The sequence below is a fragment of the Pocillopora damicornis genome, chromosome 4 (genome assembly GCF_964200805.1).
Source record: "Pocillopora damicornis chromosome 4, jaPocDami1.2, whole genome shotgun sequence".
In the NCBI taxonomy this organism is placed as follows: domain Eukaryota; kingdom Metazoa; phylum Cnidaria; class Anthozoa; order Scleractinia; family Pocilloporidae; genus Pocillopora; species Pocillopora damicornis.
Genome location: NC_142673.1, coordinates 16,997,975 through 17,018,530, shown reverse-complemented (window position 1 = coordinate 17,018,530; position 20,556 = coordinate 16,997,975). Strand labels below are relative to the sequence as shown.

General features: G+C 40.0%; 2 protein-coding genes and 2 pseudogenes across 3 annotated transcripts; all 4 read left to right on the top strand.

The window, feature by feature from the left end:
• The first annotated feature begins 3,518 nt into the window (after positions 1-3,518).
• On the top strand, positions 3,519-6,881 carry LOC149047035 (uncharacterized). Its single transcript, XM_089205201.1, has 4 exons — positions 3,519-3,714; positions 4,164-4,328; positions 4,556-5,312; positions 5,888-6,881. The coding sequence occupies exons 1-4, from the start codon at positions 3,549-3,551 to the stop codon at positions 6,153-6,155; spliced, it is 1,356 nt and encodes a 451-aa protein (XP_089061327.1). The 5' UTR covers positions 3,519-3,548; the 3' UTR covers positions 6,156-6,881.
• On the top strand, positions 6,759-11,827 carry LOC149047034 (uncharacterized; annotated as a pseudogene).
• A 601-nt stretch (positions 11,828-12,428) lies between these two features.
• On the top strand, positions 12,429-18,493 carry LOC149047033 (uncharacterized). Its single transcript, XM_089202691.1, has 5 exons — positions 12,429-12,522; positions 14,479-14,664; positions 15,113-15,277; positions 15,505-16,261; positions 16,837-18,493. Exons 2-5 carry the CDS (start codon positions 14,499-14,501, stop codon positions 17,102-17,104), a joined length of 1,356 nt encoding a protein of 451 aa, XP_089058817.1. The 5' UTR covers positions 12,429-12,522; positions 14,479-14,498; the 3' UTR covers positions 17,105-18,493.
• Positions 17,791-18,566, top strand: LOC149047032 (uncharacterized; annotated as a pseudogene). The gene has a single exon (XR_016185927.1). The product of XR_016185927.1 is annotated as an uncharacterized LOC149047032 (transcript).
• Positions 18,567-20,556: the final 1,990 nt, after the last annotated feature.

The following is a 20,556-nucleotide window of genomic DNA, read 5'->3' as shown; positions in this document are numbered from 1 at the left end:
TCTACAAGTCATTACACAACCAAAGTCCTCCCTACATTAAAGATCTTTTGTCCCTGAAACCAGTTACTAATTATGTTCTTCGCTCGTCTGCTCAATCTCTTCTGTTCGTTCCAAAAGCCAACTGCTCTTCACTTGGGGATCGGCCTTTGCTCATGCTGCACCTGTTTTATGGAACTCGCTGCCATTAACTATAAGAACAAGTAGTAGCCTCGCCATTTTTAAAAAGCAACTTAAAACATTTCTATTTAGGAAAGCTTTTAGTTTGTTTCAATAGTTCTAATGTTTTTGCCTTTGAATATTTTAGTTTTAATTAGTATAGAACTTTAACTTATGTAAGCGCTTCTGAATATTGTTGATAGTTTTAGCGCTATATAAATTCCTTATCATTATCATTATCATTATCGCCAAATTCTACAAGAACGTGCACAAGACGATGCTTCATGACCTGCTAAAGCGTTTCGAAGTGCTTAAGAAATGAAGAAAGAAGTTTGAATGTTTAGTGTACGAAATACTTCTTATAAGAGCTTTAAAGCCAAATCTCAACGTGCAATCAGACTCCATTCGGGCGAAAGTATCTTCATAATCTTCGCACCATTTGAAGCTAATTCTTCGCGTCAAAATCGCTTTAAATATTGTAATTTGCATTTCTTTTTTCATATTTTACCTTGATAATGGAGTCATGACTACTCCGAAACGTCGGATTTTATCGTTCGTTTTTACCGTTTTATGTTTAAAGAAGTCTCTTTAATACGAAATGAACTAGTATTTTAAAACGGATGTTGAATTGTATACAGTTAAATGAATTAATCTAATTTTTACTTCAAGGATATAACACCGAAAAGAGAAGGAAAACATATTAATTGCAGTCTAAACATTTCTAATCTAATCCTTATGAAAAAGTCTTCAATTTATTTCTTCCACTTATCTCTCAACTCAGATGCCTTGATAAGTAAAAGAAATGACACCAAACTGTAAATCTGTATTCATTTGCATTTCAATTTACCTTTTCACAGAATTATCATTTATACAATGCAGCTTTAACATCATTTCTTACAGTGGATTGTGTGATCAGTTAGAAATTACAGCTTCCTCTCTTTCCTCTCACTTAGTGCATGCATAATTTTTAAACTGTGCCAGTTTCTATTCATAAATAACCTGTCTTTGTTCGATAGGGCGGCCTGGAAATGTAAGGAGTTTTAAAACGCACTCGCTGAGCTATTGTTTAGTTCATAGAAAAATTTGTTTCGCTACGTTTCGTTGCCGTGGTCGTCGTGGTTCTCTTAAAGTCCCTAATAGAAACCTCAGAACGAAAAAAAAATTCGGTTTCACAAGTTGTGAAAGAAATAAGAAGCGAAAGATTGGAGATACGATAAGCAGCACTAGGTAACATAACATCACAACAAGAAATAACATTTCTAGTCAGTTCTACCGGAGTAAAAATTGGCGATCAGTAAGGGAAGCGAAGCCATCGAGATTTGCTGTGCCGGAGACACAAGACTATTGCCAAACTTAAGCACATCCTGAGAATCTTATCAGGTTTACTGTTTACTTTGTCTTTGTGAAAAGTATTGTCACCAAGAAACCTAACACCCTGCATGAACTTAAGGCAAATCTTATGCATGATACTGAACGCAAGGACACTCACGTGTATACAAAGTCTTATAACGGCAATTGTTTAGCTAGCCATAATATAGTGCATGTACTTAACTTAAGTTCCTCAGAAGTACACAAATGCAACTAGGCTTTGTGTTTCTGTTTAAACCGACCGTTTAAAACAAGGGTCCCCAATAAGTTTTTCAGGATCGGTGATTTTCCCTCATTTAAAGGCTGGGATCCGGGAAGTTAAAGCAAGAGGGGAGCGAGATGCGAGATTGCTTTCATGAACGGGACTAGGGAATCGGCGATTTTGAGGAGCGGGTTTCGGGAAATAATCACTTAAACGAACCGAAAACCGGGATGTCCGTTGACGAGAATTTATGAACAAATTGATCTTCTCAGTCCACGAAAAGCACCAGACGAACAGGCTCTCTAACATTCAGGAGGCGGTCGGGCTGTTACCGTAATTTCCGGCCGTTTACCTGCGGGTAATCTGTTGATTTTGCATTAAACGCGCGCCACTGCGGTTAACAGGGAGGTGCGGGATATGTGACAATTTTAAAATCTACTGGTAGCTGAATCGAAAAAAAATTATCACCAACATGTGTTTCCACCTCTCAAATGAATTTTATCGTATTAAGAGTGCCGCAAAGTGGCACGAAAACATGATGCCGATTCGAGCTTATTTCATGCATAATTAGTTACGTGACGAACAAATTGCTATCGGCACGCGTAAAAACAAAACCTTGATGGTGACAAAAATAATCCAAAGATATCCGGCACATCAGCAACAAATTTCCATTTAGCACTAGCTTGAGCTTAAGAGAATTTTCCCGTTTTAAGGGACTTGTTAGGCCCAGTAGAACCGGAGATATCGATTTTTTTTAGAAATCGCCGACAATACTTTATAATTCAAGTTTTAACACTCACCCAGCTCTCTTTCAACAAATCAACAGGGCGCTAAACGATCGCTCGCACAAAATGTGGCCACAAATTCGCATTCTGTCAAGTATGAAAAGTTGAGATTTGGGCATGGGCGGCTAGTGTTTTTACTGTATAATTTTATCAATAAAGTACATGCTAATATTGACACAAAGTTGTGCACGCGTCTGAATTTCTTTGACCTTTGACATAGACGCTTTCAAGTTTTCGAAAGTGAAACCAGACAACTTTTAAAAGACCGAAATGTATCACCTTAATGTCACGTTTTCGCCACCAAAACGTTGAATAACATAACGTGCGGGTTATCCACCAATGCGGGTAATCCGTTAACTTTTTTTTTCGCCGTATGCAATAATCGGCCGGTGCCGGCAATCGGCCGTGCGGGTAAACGGCCGAAAATTAGGGTAAGCAACTCTCTCGAGTTATTGCGCGGCAATGAAAAATATTTCAGAAGCGAAATTGCCAATTTACCAAAATTCCTCCAAGTTTTTCCCATCTGGCTATTAGTTTTTGTTAGAGTTCGTTTTCAAGCGGTTCTCTTTTATCCTTTTTGGAATTTAGCTCACCTTCTTCCTTATAATTTTCATATTTCAGTTTACGATAAGTACTTGGTCACCTCGACTAAGTTAAATAAAACGATTCAAGGCTTGTGCGCAAAATATATCTTCGCTTCAGTGTGTCTTTATCGGTGAAACTCATAGTTGTCGTCGAAAATTTGCTTCGCTTTTGTCGGCCGCTACAAGCAGAATTGTGTTCAATTTTTTTTATCTTCCTTGTTATGAAACTATGGAATCGCCGTAATCTTTCGTCCTCCAATGGTTGGGCGTCAACACCGACTGAGTTGCCAAGCCACATGTTGAAAGAGAAGCAACTTGTAATGAGAACGCCTTTCCCAAAGTGGGATCTACTAACAATTAAATACAAAAATCAATAATTTGATTTTGAGCATATTGAAAATATCACTGATGTTATACATTCTTTTTTCGACAGTTGGAACCGATAACGTAAAAATGTCTAAAGCGAAGAGTGTCTGTGTGATCGGTGCAGGTCCCAGTGGTATGTCAGTATTGTTTCACTGTAATAAACTGAAAGAACAAGGCAAAGAAATTCCTGAAATTGTGTGCTTCGACAAGCAGTCAGACTGGGGAGGGCTCTGGAAATACTCCTGGGAAACTGGTAAGTACATAGTTTTTAGTGGCGCGTTGACACACTCTTATGCACAGCCTTTGTTTCTAGTCATTTGATCTTGCTATTTCTTTCTGGTTAAAAGTTGCATTTCCTTGGTGTAGATGAGGTTTAGCCGCTTGGAGGAGGAACCAATAGTACAATAAGTTCTTTTTGTTTCCTTCTTTAACATGCAGCGTCAACATTGCACCCAAAATAGCGCCACTAGGAATGTGGAAAATAAACGTAGGACAATATAAGCGGATCAGTGCTTCTGAATTAAGGGAAGGCAGAGTACAAAAAATTTTTTTTTGCGAAATCGAATAGAAACTTTGGCTTGATAGACCATTTGGTTTGTATGCATACTAAGAACAAACGGTTAAGGCAAACAATGATTTGAGTTCAAGAAAAAATGAAGACAAGTTAATGATTATATTCTTTTAATTCTTTTCTTTATTCAGGTATCGATCAGTTTGGCGAACCCGTCCATGGAAGTATGTACCGAGGCCTCTGGTCGAATGGTCCGAAGGAAACTTTAGAGTTTCCGGACTACACGTTCGAAGATCATTTCAAAAAGGCAATTCCATCCTTCCCACCCAGAGAGGTTCTCTTTGATTACTTGAAAGGTATGTAATCTTTCCATCTCAACAACTTACCTGCTGGTTAGCTCTGTTCCTGATTACGATCACTGTTTTTTTGGTTTTTCCTAATTCCGGGACGAAAAGAAAAATAACACAGGTCTACCTCTTAAGGGCAAAATTAGCTGTGGACGAGCGATGTAGAGGTTATAAAATAAACACACAACTATTAGCACGTAACGTAATATATTTTCTCTTACTGAATCTTCTATCAGGTCGCTGGACTAAAGCCGATCTTAGACACTGGATTCGTTTCAATCATGCCGTCCGCCAGGTGACCTACAATGATGACACTGACGACTTTTCAGTGGTTGTCAAAAGCCTTGTCGAGGACAAAGACCTTCCTGTTCAGAAGTTTGACTACCTTATTGTAGCAACTGGTCACTTTTCTGTGCCGAACGTTCCCTTTTTTCCAGGAATAGAGGAGTTTCCTGGCCGCGTGATGCACTCTCACGACTTCCGAAATGCCTATCAGTTCCAAGGACAGACGCTTCTTGTGGTCGGCTCCAGCTCTTCCGCTGAGGATATCGCTTTGCAAAACCTCAAATATGGCGCCAAGAAGATCATTTGCTCCTACAAGACCAGGCCGATGGGCTTCAAGTGGCCCACTGAGATCAATGAGAGACCACTGCTAACAAAGATCGAAGGCAAAACTGTCCACTTCAAGGATGGTACCAATGCCGATGTGGACGCCATCATTTTGTGCACCGGCTACTACTTCCACTTTCCGTTCCTTGAAGAACGCCTCCGGCTGAAGGCCAGGAATATCTTGTACCCCGCCGGGATGTACAAGAATGTACTGTGGACCGAGGCTGGCAACAACAAGTTTTTCTACATTGGAATGCAGAATCAGTACTACACTTACACCATGTTCGACGCGCAAGCCAAGTGGACCGTGAACTGCATCACAGGGGAGCTCAAACTCCCTGACAAGGAAACCATGAAGAAGGACATTGAGAAATGGATCGCAAAGTAATAAATTATAGAGAAATCTGTCCTGGAATATTGAATGAATCATCGCGAATTCCTGCGCGGGTCTCGTCCCCCCAGTCCCCTCGACTGCTCTCGAAAATTTGGCGTCGCCCTTAAAACTAATCAGATGGAAACTAAAACAAACCACTACTCGACCAATCAGAATCAAAGCTTAACCCAAAATCATTCATTGCACAATCGAGCTTCCCGCCCCATTATGCCCGATTACTTGTGTTTACTTTGTGTTTTTATTGGCTTCTTGTTCCTTTCATACTTTTATTCAAATGTTACGACATAAACACTCAATCGAAATGCACTCAACAGGAACTTATCTTGATACGTTGAAAACAGCTTCGTTGCTGTCGAAAGGGAGACCCGAACGTGTAGATATTTAGTAATCCTGGCTTTAAGTATTGAATATATTCCTTTGTTTTTACATAAGAGCTGTAGACTTCAAATAAGCGCACCAAAAAATTTCATTAGAAGAAAGGGACCACTTAACGGATCAGTTACAGAACATGTCACGAATCATACTGAAATGGAAGTTTTTTTTATTTTTTCCTTTATAATTTCAGAATGAATGAACTGAAAGACTGCCACGATGATATAAATTTCCAGACTGAATACTTGGTCGACATCGCCAAGGATGCAAACTACGGATATGACCTGGACACCGCCCAACAGTTCCATGACTGGGAACATCACAAACATGAGGACATCCTCACTTACAGAGATCGAAGCCACACCAGCAAGTTTACTGGAACCCAGTCCCCAATTCACCACTCTACATTCATGAAAGCCCTTGATGACTCGATGGCGACTTTTCTAAACACCAAACCCTGAAGTACTACTGGCTGGAAACAATAAAGTTAGACTTTTTTTGATGTGATTTTTAAAAGCACTGAGGACTGTAGAGGAAAAAGGTTATTTCGTGGTGAAAAAAACATTGTATTCTTGAAAGAGGTGTTGTTAGGGTTGAGATACTTCGTATGACTAAAACAAATTTTTAAGAATCTGCCGTACTAAATCATGACTTTAATATAAAATTTAAAGCAGTAGGTTCTGAAAAGTAACCTCAATCATTTAAAAGTTAAATGATTTGATAGACTGACAGCGAAAATCATTGTAGACAAGAGTGTCGACTGTAGTTCCATGTTCACTTTCTACTGGCTCAACAACTCCCAAAAAGGGAGAGAGTACGATGAAATAATCGTAGTGGCCTAACCGGTTATAACCAAATTCACATTTTTTTTTCTCCAACGTTGTCTCTTTTTTCCTGGGAAGAGATTCTCAGCCGTCTTTCAATCACTGTGGCGATTTTTGCGGAGGCTCAGACAGTTACGGACGAACTAGCACGTTAGATATTCAATCCCGAGCTAGCCTGGGCAGATTCGTCCCAGATTACTATCTTTAAACAGACTGTGACTCTTGGTCCGTTACTAGCCAATGGAAGAAAACCTTGAGCGGGAGGGCAAACTCCCTTTTTTCTATCGAAGATGTGTAGACGATTCGCTCACCATCATGCTAAATATGGCAACAGCATCTAACTTCCTGGACACATATAACCATATCAAACTCTTTCCCCAGTGCGACGAACATTTGTTTTTCTCGGTTCCAGGTGTACGCAACCACTAACCCCACGTAATGCGCATGCTCTCCGTTGCGAATTTTCAAAATGGCGGACAGGTCAAAGAGGGAAATTAAAAAAACAAAGCGATTTTGCAATGAATTCTCAACATACACCCTCGTTAGAGAGGCGAATCCACGGAAGAAAGATACAAAACTGTATGATATTGAGATCGATATGATATTAAATCGATACCGAGGGCCCGTTTAATTGCCTTCCGCCACGATTATTAACTTTCTTGACAGCTTTCTGAAGACAGAATACTTTCTTCCTGAAGACTTCTGATATGCGGCTATTGATTATTACACCTCGTATACCTGATTGCTCAAACACTTTGTTTACGATTGTTTAAAGGACCGACTCATGGTTCTCCGTCTTCGTCTTGACATTGCTTTGAAATAGTATAGACTAGTAAGCTGAAACGAAAAATTAATCAGGGAAGTTTACGAAAAATCCAGCAAACAAGCTTTAAAAAGGCAATTATTTAGACTTCATACTTCAACGAACTTCACAAATCTTACTTGTTTATCTTGTAAGTAAACGATGGCAGATTAATTCCCGAAGCGCTTTCTGAGTTTCCCGATCCCTCTCCTACTGCTTTCACGCTTACAAAACAGGAAATATCAAAAGGAGGAAGATACAGCTGTTTTGAAACGCCATTTGACGAAGGTGAATCTGCTTTTCGTTCGACACTTTACATATCAAAGCAAAGGAAATTTGTTCCTCTTTTTGATTCTGGCGGTACATTTTAAATTTGCGCCTGCGTAAAAGAGATATCGCCCGAGACCCTTCACTCGGTCGTGTTTTGATCAAAAACGCCTTGTTAATTTCACGCAACCGCTCGGAGAAAAGGTAAAAATGACGAGGGAAAAACTTTATCTTCAAGTTAGAAAATTAGCGAAATAGAAAGCCACAATATTATAGTTTAATATTTCAGAGGTACATTGAGTGCTTTTTCCGTAGAGAATCCGCACGATGGTAAAACATTCGAAAATTACACTCGATTTGAGTGGGGTGTTGAAGTGGGCGTGGTCACTACATTCATGTTAAGACTATTTGTACCCCATGAGTTTGATATGAGGAACATTCCTCCGTAAAATTTACGATGGAAGCCGTATGCAATGGCATGCTCCCATTTCTGGGTGTTCAGTTACTCAACCGATCGCCTCAAAAAGAGACGCTATGGTGTACGTAAAACCCACTAATTCAACTCCACTATTGCATAATCAGAGTCATGTTGACAATCGGTGTAAATAGGTTTTACTAAGAACTATGCTTGATCAGGCACATCGTTTATCCTCATCTTAGTCACATTTCTCTGACGAATGTGACCGTTTGAAGACAGTATCCTCACGTCTGAAGTACCCCAAACACCTCGTTAAATCTACCATTAAAAGTTTCGTTGACTCAAAGGCTTGTGACCAACAGCAGCTTTTGTCGCCATCCAAAGAGACAGATGACACGGTTCGAGTAATTTTGCCATTTAGAGACCAAATCTCAGCAGATATTGCGATGAAACAACTAAAGGATCTGAGCCTAAAAGTACACACCACCATCCAACCTGTGTTTGTGAGCCGAAAAACTGAACAAGAACTACATGTCAAGGAAACAAAGCCACCAATTGTAAATCAGCAGTGTGTTGTTTATAGTTTTCAAAATGACTGGTGCGATGCGCGTTATGTTGGTAACACACGCGAACATTTACATAGTCGAATAAAAGGACATAAAAACAACAATCCTCCGCCTCTTCTATGCTTTGTGCAAGCGTACACTGGGACAACATTGATGCACCATCTCCGACTCCTTTAACAAGACCCTTACTGACTTACTGGATAAGTTTGCCCCGCTTAAAACAAGGACTATGATTAATCGTCCAAAGGTTACATGGTTTAATGATGACATTAAACAACTCAAGCGTCAACGTCGTCGCCTTGAAAAAAGAGCCGTGAAAACTGACCTACTTGGTGACTGGAATAATTACCAAAGAGTTCGTCATCAGTACTCTGCATTTCTTAAATATGCACGTGTGAATTATTATTCAAACCTAATTGATGAGTGTGCGGGTGACTGTCGCAAGTTATTTCGTGTGGTTAATTATTTGTGTAGGGAACCACTTGAGACGGCTATTCCAGAGCACACTGACCCCACAAAGCTAGCAAACGAATTTGGCACCTTCTTCTTCAAAAAAATTGAAATCATAAAGGAAAATCTTGATAAGTTTCAAGTTCAAGAACCTGGACTCATTCCTGTTACTCCTAAGGAGAATCTGGAGAGTTTTTCCGCGCTATCTATCGAAGAAGTGTCTAAGATTGTTCGAGAATCCTCCAATGCCTCTTGTCGGCTGGATCCTATTCCTACATGGTTACTGAAGTCCTGTGTTGATATATTAGCGCCCCCTATCACTTAGATGGTAAATCTCTCTCTTCTCAGTGGCCACGTTCCAGAATATTGGAGAACCGCCGTTGTCTCTCCTCTACTGAAAAAACCTGGACTTGATTTGGTCTATAAAAATTTCCGTCTAGTCAGTAATCTTCCATTCATTTCCAAGGTAGTGGAAAAGGCTGCACTCCAACAACTTCTCGTCCACCGTAAAAAAAATGCCCCTCACCCTAAATTCCAGTCCGGCTTCCGCAAGTATCACTCGACAGAAACTGCTTTATTAAAGGTTCAAAACGACATCTTAACGAGTATGGATAATAAAAAAGTGACACTTCTCGTACTTTTGGACTTCAGTGCTGCTTTTGACACCACTGAACATTCCATCCTTTTGAATATCTTGCAACAGGATGTTGGAGTCGTCGGGACTGCTTTAAATTGGTTCGACTCATTTCTTTCTGGTCGCAAAAAACGTATACTTGTTGGTGATAAGACTTCTGATGACTTTAATCTGAACTGTGGAGTCCCCCAGGGTAGTTGTATGTGGCCTATTTTATTCACTCTCTACGTCTCCCGCCTCTTCAAAATTATTTTTCAGCATCTCCCATCCATCCATGGTTATGCTGACGACACCCAGATTTACCTCTCCTTCCGACCTTGCTCTATCCATTCCGAAATTAACGCTGTCTCTGCGGTTGAGATGTGCATTGTTGATGTTCGTTCTTGGTTTATTGCTAATCGTTTGATGATCAACGACACAAAAACTGAGTTTCTAATTATTAGCACCCGCCAACAACTTGAAATAAAAAATCTATTGAATCTATTATTATTGGTGAAACCTTCATTTAACTTTTGGAAAGCGTCCGGAACCTTGGGTCCTGGTTCGATGCCCACATGCGATTGAACGTTCATATAGGCGAGATTTTTAGCAAGGCTTTTCGCGGATTATACAACATAAGACAGATCAGAAAATTCCATACTGTTCAGTCGACTAAGACACTAGTCCACGCATTCATATACTCACACCTTGATTACTGTAATGCACTTCTCTTCGGTCTGCCTAAATATCAACTCGATCACTAACAGAAAGTTCAGAATGCTGCGACTAGAGTGATTTTTCAGATTCCAAAAAAACCGCCGCCTGGTTAGCTCAGTTGGTAGAGCGCCAGTCTGTTGTGCGGGAGGTCGAGGGTTCGAGCCCCAGACCGGACCAACACTCAGGGTCTTAAAATAACTGAGGAGAATGTGCTGCCTTTGTAATTGTACCAGCAAATGGTTAGACATTCAAGTCTTCTCGGATAAGGACTATAAACCGTAGGCCCCGTCTCCTGCATCTTCAGTGTTACATGGTCAGCAGGGGACGTTAAAGAACCCACACACTTGTCGAAAAGAGTAGGGGGCGTAGTTCCCGGTGTGGTGGTCTATCTGTTGTTTCATTGTACATTTCATGCATGGGCTGGGTGGGTGAGTGAGATCAAATATGGACTGATAGCGGCAGCCAGAGGCGCCTTTACAAGCTGACGTTCGATCTTACTCAATTAGAATTGTAAACCGCCTTGAGACAGTATGTGATATGTGCGGTATATAAATACACATTCATTCATTCATTCATCGTATCACACCTGCACTTATCGACCTACATTGGCTCCCATTAACGTTCAGAATTCAGTTTAAATTGCTCCTCTTTGTTTACAAGTCATTACACAACCAAAGTCCTCCCTACATTAAAGATCTTTTGTCCCTGAACCCAGCTATCATTACACTCTTCGCTCGTCTGCTCAATCTCTTCTGTTCTTTCCAAAAGCCAACTGCTCTTCACTTGGGGATCGGGCCTTTGCTCATGCTGCACCTGTTTTATGGAACTCTCTGCCATTAACTATAAGAACAACTAGTAGCCTCGCCATTTTTAAAAAGAAACTTAAAACATTTCTATTTAGGAAAGCTTTTAGTTTGTTTCAATTGTTCTAATGTTTTTGCCTTTGAATATTTTATTTTTAATTAGTATAGAACTTTAACTTATGTAAGCGCTTCTGAATATGTTTATAGTTTTAGCGCTATATAAATTCCTTATCATTATCATTATCGCCAAACTCTACAAGAACGTGCACAAGACGATGCTTCAGGACCTGCTAAAGCGTTTCAAAGTGCTTAAGAAATGCAGAAAGAAGTTTGACTGTTTACTGTACGAAATACTTCTTATAAGAGCTTTAAAGCCAAATCTCAACGTGCAATCAGACTCCATTCGGGCGAAAGTATTTTCATAATCTTCGCACCCTTTTAAGCTAATTCTTCGCGTCAAAATCGCTTTAAATATTGTAATTTGCATTTTTTTTCATATTTTACCTTGATAATGGAGTCATGACAACTCCGAAACGTCGGATTTTATCGTTCGTTTTTACCGTTTTATGTTTAAAGAAGTCTCTTTTAATACGAAATGAACTAGTATTTTAAAACGGATGTTAAATTTTATACAGTTAAATGAATTAATCTAATTTTTACTTCAAGGATATAACACCGAAAAGAGAAGGAAAACACATTAATTGCGGTCTAAACATTTCTAATCTACTCCTTATGAAAAAGTCTTCAATTTATTTCTTCCACTTATCTCTCAATTCAGATGCCTTGATAAGTAAAAGAAATGACACCAAACTGTAAATCTGTATTCATTTGCATTTCAAATTACCTTTTATTTATACAATGCAGCTTTAACATCATTTCTTACAGTGGATTGTGTGATCAGTTAGAAATTACAGCTTCTTCTCTGTCCTCTCACTTAGTGCATGCATAATTTTTCAACTGTGCCAGTTTCTATTCATAAATAACCTGTCTTTGTTCGATAGGGCGGCCTGGAAATGTAAGGAGTTTTTAAAACGGACTCGCTGAGCTATTGTTTAGTTCATAGAAAAATTTGTTTCGCTACGTTTCGTTGCCGTGGTCGTCGTGGTTCTCTTAAAGTCCCTAATAGCAACCTCAGAATGAAAAAAACAATTCGGTTTCACAAGTTGTGAAAGAAATAAGAAGCGAAAGATTGGAGATACGATAAGTAGCACTAGGCAACATAACATCGCAACAAGAAATATCATTTCTAGTCAGTTCTACCGGAGTGAGAATTTTCGATCAGTAAGGGGAGCGAAGCCATCGAGAAGTTGCTGTGCCGGAGACACAAGACTATTGCCAGACTTAAGCACATCCTGAGAATTTTATCAGGTTTACTGTTTACTTTGTCTTTGTAAAAAGTATTGTCACTAAGAAACCTAACACCCTGCATGAACTTAAAGCAAATCTTATGATACTGAACGCAAGGACACTCACGTGTATATAAAATCTTGTAACGGCAATTGTTTAGCTAGCCATAATATAGTGCATGTACTTAACCTAAGTTCCTCAGAAGTACACAAATGCAACTAGGCTTGTGTTTCTGTTTAAACTGAACATTTAAAACAAGGGTCCCCAATGGGTTTTCGGGATCCGTGATTTTCCCTTATTTAAAGGCTGGGATCTGGGAATTTAAAGCAAGAGGGGAGCGAGATGCGAGATTGCTTTCATGAACGGGACTAGGGAATCGGCGATTTTGAGGAGCGGGATTCGGGAAATAATCACTTAAACGAACCGAAAACCGGGATGTCCGTTGACAAGAATTTATGAAAAAATTGATCTTCTCAGTCTACGAAAAGCACCAGACGAACAGGCTCCCTAACATTCAGGAGGCGGTCGGGCTGTTACCGTAATTTCCGGCCGTTTACCTGCGGGTAATCTATTGATTTTGCATTAAACGCGCGCCACTGCGCGTAATATGGAGGTGCGGGATATGTGACAATTTTAAAATCTACTGGTAGTTGAATTGAAAAAAAAATTATCGCCAACATGCGTTTCCACTTCTCAAATGAATTTTATCGTATTAAGAGTGCCGCAAAGCGGCACAAAAACATGATGCCGACTTGAGCTTATTTCATGCATAATTAGTTACGTGACGAACAAATTGCTATCGGCACGCGCAAAAACAAAACCTTGATGGTGACAAAAATAATCCAAAGATATCCGGCACATCAGTAACAAATTTCCATTAACACTAGCTTGAGCTTAAGAGAATTTTCCCGTTTTAAGGGACTTGTTAGGCCCAGTAGAACCGGAGATATCGATTTTTTTTAAAAATCGCCGACAATACTTTATAATTCAAGTTTTAACACTCACCCAGCTCTCTTTCAACAAATCAACAGGGCGTTGAACGATCGCTCGCACAGAATGTGGCCACAAATTCGCATTCTGTCAAGTATGAAACGTTGAGATTTGGGCATGGGCGACTAGTGTTTTTGCTGTATAATTTTATCAATAAAGTACATTCTAATATTGACACAGAGTTGTGCACGCGTCTGAATTTCTTTGACCTTTGACATAGACGCTTTCAAGTTTTCGAAAGTGAAACCAGACAACTTTTAAAAGACCGAAATGTATCACCTTAATGTCACGTTTTCGCCACCAAAAAGTTGAAGAACATAACGTGCGGTTTATCCACCAGTGCGGGTGATCCGTTAACTTTTTTTTTCGCCGTATGCAATAATCAACCGTAAAATTAGGGTAAGCAACTCTCTCGAGTTATTGCGCGGCAATGAAAAATATTTCAGAAGCGAAATTGCCAATTTACCAAAAATCCCCCACGTTTTTCCCACCTGGCTATTAGTTTTTGTTAGAGTTCGTTTTCAAGCGGTTCTCTTTTATCCTTTTTGGAATTTAGCTCACCTTCTTCCTTATAATTTTCATATTTCAGTTTACGATAAGTACTTGGTCACCTCGACTACGTTAAATAAAACGATTCAAGGCTTGTGCGCAAAATATATCTTCGCTTCAGTGTGTCTTTATTGGTGAAACTCATAGTTGTCGTCCAAAATTTGCTTCGCTTTTGTCGGCCGCTACAAGCAGAATTGTGTTCAATTTTTTTTTATCTCCCTTGTTATGAAACTATGGAATCGCCGTAATCTTTCGTCCTCCAATGGTTGGGCGTCAACACCGACTGAGTTGTGAAGCCACATGTTGAAAGAGAAGCAACTTGTAATGAGAACGCCTTTCCCAAAGAGGGATCTACTAACAATTAAATAAAAAAAATCAATAATTTAATTTTGAGTATATTGAAAATATCACTGATGTTATACATTCTTTTTTCGACAGTTGGAACCGATAACGTAAAAATGTCTAAAGCGAAGAGTGTCTGTGTGATCGGTGCAGGTCCCAGTGGTATGTCAGTATTGTTTCACTTTAATAAACTGAAAGAACAAGGCAAAGAAATTCCTGAAATTGTGTGCTTCGACAAGCAGTCAGACTGGGGAGGGCTCTGGAAATACTCCTGGGAAACTGGTAAGTACATAGTTTTTAGTGGCGCGTTGACACACTCTTATGCACAGCCTTTGTTTCTAGTCATTTGATCTTGCTATTTCTTTCTGGTTAAAAGTTGCATTTCCTTGGTGTAGATGAGGTTTAGCCGCTTGGAGGAGGAACCAATAGTACAATAAGTTCTTTTTGTTTCCTTCTTTAACATGCAGCGTCAACATTGCACCCAAAATAGCGCCACTAGGAATGTGGAAAATAAACGTAGGACAATATAAGCGGATCAGTGCTTCTGAATTAAGGGAAGGCAGAGTACAAAAAATTTTTTTTTGCGAAATCGAATAGAAACTTTGGCTTGATAGACCATTTGGTTTGTATGCATACTAAGAACAAACGGTTAAGGCAAACAATGATTTGAGTTCAAGAAAAAATTATACAATTTAATGATTATATTCTTTTAACTCTTTTCTTTATTCAGGTATCGATCAGTTTGGCGAACCCGTCCATGGAAGTATGTACCGAGGCCTCTGGTCGAATGGTCCGAAGGAAACTTTAGAGTTTCCGGACTACACGTTCGAAGATCATTTCAAAAAGGCAATTCCATCCTTCCCACCCAGAGAGGTTCTCTTTGATTACTTGAAAGGTATGTAATCTTTCCATCTCAACAACTTACCTGCTGGTTAGCTCTGTTCCTGATTACGATCACTGTTTTTTTGGTTTTTCCTAATTCCGGGACGAAAAGAAAAATAACACAGGTCTACCTCTTAAGGGCAAAATTAGTTGTGGATGAGCGATGTAGAGGTTATAAAATAAACACACAACTATTAGCACGTAACGTAATATATTTTCTCTTACTGAATCTTCTATAAGGTCGCTGGACTACAGCCGATCTTCGACACTGGATTCGTTTCAATCATGCCGTCCGCCAGGTGACCTACAATAATGACACTGACGATTTTTCAGTGGTTGTCAAAAGCCTTGTCGAGGACAAAGACCTTCCTGTTCAGAAGTTTGACTACCTTATTGTGGCGACTGGTCACTTTTCTGTGCCGAACGTTCCCTTTATTCCAGGAATAGAGGAGTTTCCTGGCCGCGTAATGCACTCACACGACTTCCGAAATGCCTATCAGTTCCAAGGACAGACGCTTCTTGTGGTCGGCTCCAGCTATTCCGCTGAGGATATCGCTTTGCAAAACCTCAAATATGGCGCCAAGAAGATCATTTGCTCCTACAAGACCAGGCCGATGGGCTTCAAGTGGCCCACTGAGATCACTGAGAGACCACTGCTAACAAAGATCGAAGGCAAAACTGTCCACTTCAAGGATGGTACCAATGCCGATGTGGACGCCATCATTTTGTGCACCGGCTACTACTTCCACTTTCCGTTCCTTGAAGAGCGCCTCCGGCTGAAGGCCAGGAATATCTTGTACCCTGCCGGGATGTACAAGAATGTGCTGTGGACCGAGGCTGGCAACAACAAGGTTTTCTACATTGGAATGCAGGACCAGTACTACACTTACACCATGTTCGACGCGCAAGCCAAGTGGACTGTGAACTGCATCACAGGGGAGCTCAAACTCCCTGACAAGGAAACCATGAAGAAGGACATTGAGAAATGGATCGCAAAGTAATAAATTATAGAGCAATCTGTCCTGGAATATTGAATGAATCATCGCGAATTCCCGCGCGGGTCTCGTCCCCCCAGTCCCCTGGACTGCTCTCGAAAATTTGGCGTCGCCCTTAAAACTAATCAGATGGAAACTAAAACAAACCACTACTCGACCAATCAGAATCAAAGCTTAACCCAAAATCATTTATTGCACAATCGCGCTTCCCGCCCCATCATGCCCGATTGCTTGTGTTTACTTTGAGTTTTTATTGGCTTCTTGTTCCTTTCATACTTTTATTCAAATGTTACGACATAAACACTCAATCGAAATGCACTCAATAGGAACTTATCTTGATACGTTGAAAACAGCTTCGTTGCTGTCGAAAGGGAGACCCGAACGTGTAGATATTTAGTAATCCTGGCTTTAAGTATTGAATATATTCCTTTGTTTTTACATAAGAGCTGTAGACTTCAAATAAGCGCACCAAAAAATTTCATTAGAAGAAAGGGACCACTTAACGGATCAGTTACAGAACATATCACGAATCATACTGAAATGGAAGTTTTTTTTATTTTTTCCTTTATAATTTCAGAATGAATGAACTGAAAGACTGCCACGATGATATAAATTTCCAGACTGTATACTTGGTCGACATCGCCAAGGATGCAAACTACGGATATGACCTGGACACCGCCCAACAGTTCCATGACTGGGAACATCACAAACATGAGGACATCCTCACTTACAGAGATCGAAGCCACACCAGCAAGTTTACTGGAACCCAGTCCCCAATTCACCACTCTACATTCATGAAAGCCCTTGATGACTCGATGGCGACTTTTCTAAACACCAAACCCTGAAGTACTACTGGCTGGAAACAATAAAGTTAGACTTTTTTTGATGTGATTTTTAAAAGCACTGAGGACTGTAGAGGAAAAAGGTTATTTCGTGATGAAAAAAACATTGTATTCTTGAAAGAGGTGTTGTTAGGGTTGAGATACTTCGTATGACTAAAACAAATATTTAAGAATCTGCCGTACTAAATCTTGATTTTAATATAAAATTTAAAGCAGTAGGTTCTGAAAAGTAACCTTAATCATTTAAAAGTTAAATGATTTGATAGACTGACAGCGAAAATCATTGTAGAAAAGAGTGTCGATTGTAGTTCCATGTTCACTTTCTACTGGCTCAACAAATCCCAAAAAGGGAGAGAGTACGATGAAATAATCGTAGTGGCCTAACCGGTTATAACCAACTTCACATTTTTTTCTCAAACGTTTTTTCTTTTTTCCTGGGAAGAGATTCTCAGCCGTCTTTCAATCACTGTGGCGGTTTTTGCGGAGGCTCAGACAGTTACGGACGAACTAGCACGTTAGATATTCAATCCCGAGCTAGCCCAGGCAGATTCGTGGCAGATTCGTCCCAGATTACTATCTTTAAACAGACTGTGACTCTTGGTCCGTTACTAGCCAATCGAAGAAAACCTTGAGCGGGAGGGCAAACTCCCTTTTTCTATCGAATATGTGTAGACGATTCGCTCACCATCATGCTAAATATCGCAACAGCATCTAACTTCCTGGACACATATAACAAGGAACATTCCTCCGTAAAATTCACGATGGAAGCTGTATGCAATGGCATGCTCCCATTTCTGGGTGTCCAGTTACTCAACCGATCGCCTCAAATAGAGACACTATGGTGTACGTAAAACCCACTAATTTAACTCCACTATTGCATAATCAGAGTCATGTTGACAATCGGTGTAAATAGGTTCTACTAAGAACTATGCTTGATCAGGCACATCGCTTATCCTCATCTTAGTCACATTTCTCTGACGATTGTGACCGTTTGAAGACAGTATTCTCACGTCTGAAGTACCCCAAACACCTCGTTAACTCTACCATTAAAAGTTTCGTTGACTCAAAGGCTTGTGACCAGCAGCAGCTTTTGTCGCCATCCAAAGATACAGATGACACGGTTCGAGTAATTTTGCCATTTAGAGACCAAATCTCAGTAGATATTGCGAGGAAACAACTAAAGGATCTGAGCCTAAAAGTACACACCACCATCCAACCTGTGTTTGTGAGCCGAAAAATTGAACAAGAACTACATGTCAAGGAAACAAAGCCACCAATTGTAAATCAGCAGTGTGTTGTTTATAGTTTTCAAAGTGACTGGTGCGATGCGCGTTATGTAGGTAGCACACGCGAACATTTACATAGTCGAATAAAAGAACATAAAAACAACAATCCTCCGCCTCTTCTATGCTTCGTGCAAGCGTACACTGGGACAAAATTGATGCACCGTCTCCGACTGCTTTAACAAGACCCTTACTGACTTACTGGATAAGTTTGCCCTGCTTAAAACAAGGACTAAGATTAATCGTCCAAAGGTCACATGGTTTAATGATGACATTAAACAACTCAAGCGTCAACGTCGTCGCCTTGAAAAAATAGCCGTGAAAACTGACCTACTTGGTGACTGGAATAATTACCATAGAATTCGTAATCAGTACTCTGCATTTCTTAAATATGCACGTGTGAATTATTATTCAAACCTAATTGATGAGTGTGCGCGTGACTGTCGCAAGTTATTTCGTGTGGTTAATTATTTGTGTAGGGAACCACTTGAGACGGCTATTCCAGAGCACACTGACCCCACAAAGCTAGCAAACGAATTTGGCACCTTCCTCAAAAAAATTGAAATCATAAAGGAAAATCTTGATAAGTTTCAAGTTCAAGAACCTGGACTCATGCCTGTTACTCCTAAGGAGAATCTGGAGAGTTTTTTGCGCGCTATCTATCGAAGAAGTGTTTAAGATTGTTCGAGAATCCTCCAATGCCTCTTGTCGGCTGGATCCTATTCCTACATGGTTACTGAAGTCCTGTGTGTATGTATTAGCGCCCCCTATCACTGAGATGGTAAATCTCTCTCTTCTTAGTGGCCACGTTCCAGAATATTGGAGAACCGCCGTTGTCTCTCCTCTACTGAAAAAACCTGGACTTGATTTGGTCTATAAAAATTTCCGTCTAGTCAGTAATCTTCCATTCATTTTCAAGGTAGTGGAAAAGGCTGCACTCCAACAACTTCTCGTCCACCGTAAAAAAAATGCCCCTCTCCCTAAATTCCAGTGCGGCTTTCGCAAGTATCACTCGACAGAAACTGCTCTATTAAAGGTTCAAAACGACATCTTAATGAGTATGGATAATAAAGAAGTGACACTTCTCGTACTTTTGGACTTCAGTGCTGCTTTTGACACCACTGAACATTCCATTCTTTTGAATATCTTGCAACAGGATGTTGGAGTCGTCGGGACTGCTTTAAATTGGTTCGACTCATTTCTTTCTGGTCGCAAAAAACGTATACTTGTTGGTGATAAGACTTCTGATGACTTTAATCTGAACTGTGGAGTCCCCCAGGGTAGTTGTATGGGGCCTATATTATTCACTCTCTACGTCTCCCGCCTCTTCAAAATTATTTTTCAGCATCTCCCTTCCATCCATGGTTATGCTGACGACACCCAGATTTACCTCTCCTTCCGACCTTGCTCTATCCATTCCGAAATTAACGCTGTCTCTGCGGTTGAGATGTGCATTGTTGATGTTCGTTCTTGGTTTATTGCTAATCGTTTAATGATCAACGACACAAAAACTGAGTTTCTAATTATTAACACCCGCCAACAACTTGAAAAAAAATCTGTTGAATCTAGTATTATTGGTGACACCTTCATTAAACCTTTAGAAAGCGTCCGGAACCTTGGGTCCTAGTCAAAATCGCTTTAAATATTGTAATTTGCATTTTTTTTTTCATATTTTACCTTGATAATGGAGTCATGACTACTCCGAAACGTCGGATTTTATCGTTCGTTTTTACCGTTTAATGTTTAAAGAAGTCTCTTTTAATACGAAATGAACTAGTATTTTAAGAATGGCTGCCTGTCAGGATCGAGAATTGTCCGTCAACGACCATTTTGGTGAATTGCTCATATTTTGCTCAAAGATACCCTTTGATAAACTATTTTCAAAAATCATGTTTTTAAGTTTCAGCGATTATTAAATTTTCATAAATTTGCGAAAATCTGAAAACGCGGTTTTCAGGCCTCCTGAGCTCAGGCTCCGCATAACGCACAGTCAAAAATTAACTGCAAAAACCAAGCCCCGTTTAAGGATGAAAATGGAATCAATCAACACCAAACTTCACACGATATTAGGACAGCTATTCTCATTCAATTCTAGTGAGTGATTTTTTTTGGGCACTGTAATGTCGTAAGTCAATCATGTTGGATCACGTGACTAGAGAGGGGGAGTTTGAT